Here is a 5,616-nt window from a genome sequence, read left to right on the forward strand (position 1 = left end):
TATAAAGTGTATTGATGACATGAAGTAGGAAAAAATTATTAGTATTTTTATTTGTGTTTCTTTAATAAAATAGTAAATAAAAAGTAAATAATATAAGTAATAATAATAAGTAATAGTAAATAAATAGTAAAAACACATTTAGTCCTCGCAATCCAGGGGGTTGGAAATCTGACATCAGGATACGATTGAAGATGTTTCTTGAAAAGCCTTCTTTAGATAGTAAGCAAGTGATTTTTTTTTTGAAAAGAGAGCTCATAGTTTTTTATCTCTTGGAAAAGCTCCAATCCCCTAACTACTCAAACCTAAATACCTCCCAAAGCCTAAAAAAAACAGGCTTTGACATATGAATTTGAGATAGCAAAAAGTATCCACTCCATAGCATTCCCCTTGGTGTATTCATCTAAAATACCAATATTAAAACATAGTACTTACCAAGAGCAAACACTGTAAAGACTGCCAAACATATAAGCAAACAATATATGAGAGGGCTAGATTGCATGTTTTTGCATGCAGGAAGCCTGGGTTTAGTCCCCAACACTGCCTGGTCTCTAAACACTCCTAAACACTTCCAGGAGCAATGTCCAGCACTGAGCTGAGAGAAGGCCCTAAGCTCTACTAATTGTGGCTTCCTCAAAAATTAAAGCTCACAAAAACCATTATTTTACATTTATATTTGAGAATTTTTCCTCTCCTGATAGTCAAATGCCAGTTATATATATATATAATGCATTTTAAAAATAAACTTCCTGTGGATCAATAGTTTGTGTCTCACATTTAAAATAGGATTTGAGGCTGCCGGGAGTCCGACGTGGAAGTCGCTGGCGGTCCGGACTGGGTGTCCTGGGAACCGCCCCCGAGCCGAGCGCAGTCCGAGGCCACGGCGATGGAGGCAGCGGCGCCAGGGCGCAGACGAGAGTTCCTCGTGCTGGCATCATGGGTGGCTTTTTCTCAAGTATTTTTTCTAGTTTGTTTGGAACCCGGGAAATGAGAATTTTAATTTTGGGATTAGACGGAGCAGGAAAAACTACAATTTTATACAGATTGCAGGTTGGGGAAGTTGTAACTACAATTCCAAGCATTGGATTTAATGTTGAGACAGTAACTTACAAGAAACTTAAATTCCAAGTCTGGGATTTAGGAGGGCAGACGAGTATCAAGCCATACTGGAGATGTTATTATTCTAACACAGATGCTGTTATTTATATAGTAGACAGTTGTGACCGAGACCAAATTGGCATTTCTAACTCAGAGTTGGTAGCCATGTTGGAGAAGGAAGAGCTAAGAAAAGCAATTTTAGTGGTGTTTGCAAATAAGCAGGACATGGAACAGGCCATGACTCCCTCAGAGATGGCAAATTCACTTGGGTTACCTGCTTTGAAGGACCGAAAATGGCAGATATTCAAAATTTCTGCTACCAAAGGCATTGGTCTTGATGAGGCCATGGAATGGTTAGTTGAAACATTAAAGAGTAGACAATAAGTTCAGTCACTTCTCTGAAATGAAGAATACATCAACATGATCCCTTCGGCTGCAGTCACATGTGCTTCTCACTACTAAACATTAAAACTGTATGATTGTTGGCCTATATTGAACTGAATGCCATGTTTTTAATAAATATGAAAAGTAAGTAGTGGAGAGGCAGCTTACCTTGATTGAACAGACTGAATGTTCTGTGTAACATAAAATATTCCTTCCTTGCTTTCTTGTATTAAGGCATATATTTTATTTGTATTAAATTCTTATTCAAATACAGCCCTATTAAAGAATATACTTATTGAGGATAAAACCTGTTTTTGAATAAGTGGTTGCAGTTTGTATAAACACTAATATTTTAACTCTGATTTCTCTCTAAAATAAATTACTCTTTCCCAAGAATTAGCTTCAGTAGAGTAGAAATGTAGTGTGAACAATATAATCTTTATTGTTTAATAAATTATCATTTCATGTAAAAAAATAAAATAAAATAAAATAGGATTTGATAAATACATCTTTCTCTCTCCAATTACCAAGATCTGATGCTGGCAACAATAAAAAATAAAACTATTAATAAATCCTCGGGCCCAAAAGATAGTTTGCCTACTTTAATAGACAAGATATATATAATGATAGCATTTTAGAGTGTTGTGCCAAATATAAATAATTTCATACACAATGTAGAGGTTGATTCAAGGTTGTTCTTTAAACTAAACTCCTCTCACTAACTCCAGGTAGTTTATATTATTAAGAGAGATGAAAGGAAAAAGGTCACAATCTTTATACCTCAAGACCAGTTTTCTCTCTACTGCTCATAATGTGTTTCTGTATGACACTAATTATTCAATTCCTTATTTTTTTAAGTGTTCAATCTGTACATAATCACCAACCCAGAAGATCTCCTGAGGGCACACCAGCAAAGGTAGACTGACTTCACCCACAAAGAACTGAGCAAGACTCCTGCCCTGTGCTTTGCAAATGGGAGACATTTTTAAAGGCCTCTGCTTGCTCCATAAGGTGTACATAAACACCCACCCAAAGAGATCCTGAGAGCACAGGATTTGCTTCGCGGCAGCACACATCTTCTAACCAATGAGCATACATGTAGAAAACACCACACTAGGGCCCAGAGAGATAGCACAGCGGCGTTTGCCTTGCAAGCAGCCGATCCAGGACCAAAGGTGGTTGGTTCGAATCCCGGTGTCCTATATGGTCCCCCGTGCCTGCCAGGAGCTATTTCTGAGCAGACAGCCAGGAGTAACCCCTGAGCACCGCTGGGTGTGGCCCAAAAACCAAAAAAAAAAAAAAAAAAAAAAGAAAACACCACACTACCATGTGACAATGGGGAAACAGCACAGGCAGCTCTGATGACCCGAAAAGTGCCAACCACCTATTTAGCCTATCAGATAAGAAGTTTAAAGAAGAAATATGGAGGATCCTCATAGAAATCAAAGAAATCATAGTTTGAGTTGAATGAACCACAAATAATCAAGATGAGGGCCAGAATGGTGGTGAAAGCAGTAGGGCGTTTGCCTTGCATGTGCTCAGCTAGGGTGGACCATGGTTCAATCCTCCAGCATTACATATGGTCCCCCAAGCAAAGGAGCTAATTCTGAGCACACAGCCAGGAGTAACCCCTGAGCATCACCAGATGTGGCCCAAAAAAGAAAAAAAAATCAAGATATTATGAAGAAAGAAACAAGAAAACTCTAAACTGAAATTAACAGTACTGAAAAACATGGCAGGTAAGGTAAAAAATCTCACTAAAAAGCCTCTCCAACAGAGTAATAGCAGCAAGAACAAAATGAGTGAGCTGGAATATGAGATGTATAACAACTCCATACAAGACAAGAGATTAGAAAAGAGTCTTAAAACAAAACATCAGGCAATGGAAAAAATCCTCAAAGAATGAGAACAGATGAAAATAGAAGTGTTTTATAAATTTATCAGAAACAACGTAAAAATCTTTAGAAGTCCAGAGACCAAGGGAAAAAATCCCAGGAAGAATGAAAAAATCAAAGACATCATTGCAGAGAAACTCCCAGAACAAAGACCTCATGCAAGCAAATTCTGCAAGCCTAAAGAGTACCAGTTAAAAGAGGCCCAAAGAAAACTCCAAGACACATTCCTAGTCACACGACGAATCCACAGATCAGAATAGAATACTGAAAGTAGCAAGATCAAAAAAAAATATTATGTACAAAAAGCATCCTTAAGATTTACAGCAGACCTGTCAGAAGAAAATCCAGGTCCAGAGCAATGACGGGATATAGTGAAAACATTCAACAAAATACTTCACCTAAAATACTGAACACAACCAGACTCACATTCATGTTTGAAGAAAGTATATAAAGCTTAACAGATAAACAACAGCTCAGAAATTTTACAGACTCAAAACCAGCCTTAAAAGAAAAACTGAAAGGTCTACCTTAAGACAAGACAGACCAAGAGACACACCAAACTCCTACACAAAGATGGCACTAAATTCCATGACACTGATCTCTCTCAAATTCAATGGAAAAATGTACCAGTTAAGAGACACAGAATGGCAAAATGGATCAAAAAGCTGAATCCAACTTTCTGCTGCCTACAAGAAACACATCTGAATAATCAGAACAAACATAGACTCAATATCAAAGGTTGGAAGACAATCATCTAAGCAAACAATTCCTTAAAAAATGTTAGAGTGGCCATATTAATATCAGATAACACAAACTTTAGACTTAGAAAAGTTATAAGGGACAAAGATGTACATTTCATAAAAATCAAAGGATATGTAAATTAGGAAGAAATTACTCTCCTAAATATATATGCACCCAATGAGGGAAAGAAAAATATTTAATATAATTGTTGACAAATCTGAAAGAAGATATCAATAATAGTGGGAAAACTCAGCACCCTGTCATCTATTAATAGGTCAACCAGGCTGAAACTCAACAAAAATATACTAGCTTTGAACAGAGAAATGGAATAAAATGGCCTGCTAGAAATATATAGAGCCCTTCATCTCCAGAAAAATGTATTCAAATTCTTCCCCAAGACACATGGGTCATTCTCCATGATATACCACATTCTGGCTCATAAAACATAAATTCATAAAATCGAAATTCATAAATTGTACAGACTGCCTTCTCAGATCACAATGTACTGAAATTAGAAGTGAACTACAAAGGGACACAAGAGAAAAACTTTAACACCTGAAAATTAAACAGCACACTACAATTAGTGGGTCAGAGATGAAAACAAAAGATTCCTGAAACAAATGTAAATTAGGACACAAATTATCAGAGTTTGAGGAATACAGCAAAAGTAGTATTAAAAGGAAAATGAACAAGAAAAGTTACAAGCACATATCAGGAAGCACACCCATTCATGATAAAAAAAAAACTCTCAACAAGATGGGTTAGGAAGGAACTTTTCTCAAATAGTCAAGGCATCTACCACAAGATAATGTCAAATATTATTATCAATGGAGATAAACTATAAGCCTTTCCTCTAAAATCTGGCACAAGACAAAGCTGCTCTCTCTCACCACTCCTATTCAACGTAGTGCTGGAAGTTTTTGCCATAGAAATTAGTCAAGAAAAAGATATCAAGGGTATCCAGATAAAAAAGGAAGAAGTCAAGCTCTTGCTGTTTGCAGATGACAAGCTACTAAATTTAGAAAACCCTAAAGATGCTACCAAGAAGCTTCTTAAAAACAATAGATTCATATAGCAAATTGGCAGGCTACAAAATTAATGCACAAAAATCAATGGCCTTCTTATACACAAATAATGATAGACTAGAAATGGACATTAAAATAGTCCCATTAACATTAGTGCCACACAAACTCAAATACCTTGGAGTCAAATTAACTAAAGAGGTGTAGGACCTATACAAAGAAATCTACAAAACCCTGCTTCAATAAATAAAAGAGGACACAAGTAAATGCAGACACATACCTTGTTCCTGGATTGTTCATGGAGTTAACATCATTAAAATGGCAATACTCCCCAAAGCAATGTACAGATTTAATTCAATTCCTCTAAGGACATTCATGACATTCTTTAAAGAAGTGGATCAAACATTCCTGAAATTCATTTGGAACAATAAATACCCATGAACTACCATGAGGTAGCTAAAGCAACTCTTGGAAAAAGG

At 36.4% G+C, this 5,616-nt stretch overlaps 1 protein-coding gene across 1 annotated transcript; it reads left to right on the forward strand.

Annotated features, from left to right (window-relative positions):
* The first annotated feature begins 927 nt into the window (after nucleotides 1–927).
* Nucleotides 928–1,786, forward strand: LOC126013770 (ADP-ribosylation factor-like protein 1). Its single transcript, XM_049776976.1, has one exon. It carries the CDS (start codon nucleotides 934–936, stop codon nucleotides 1,477–1,479), a length of 546 nt encoding a protein of 181 aa, XP_049632933.1. The 5' UTR covers nucleotides 928–933; the 3' UTR covers nucleotides 1,480–1,786.
* The last annotated feature ends 3,830 nt before the right edge of the window (nucleotides 1,787–5,616 follow it).

Source organism: Suncus etruscus, chromosome 7 (assembly GCF_024139225.1).
Source record: "Suncus etruscus isolate mSunEtr1 chromosome 7, mSunEtr1.pri.cur, whole genome shotgun sequence".
In the NCBI taxonomy this organism is placed as follows: Eukaryota; Metazoa; Chordata; class Mammalia; order Eulipotyphla; family Soricidae; genus Suncus; species Suncus etruscus.

Bases quoted from the DNA above. Each gene is read 5' to 3' on its own strand.
- LOC126013770 (XM_049776976.1), top strand. From the start codon at position 934: ATGGGTGGCTTTTTCTCAAGTATTTTTTCTAGTTTGTTTGGAACCCGG.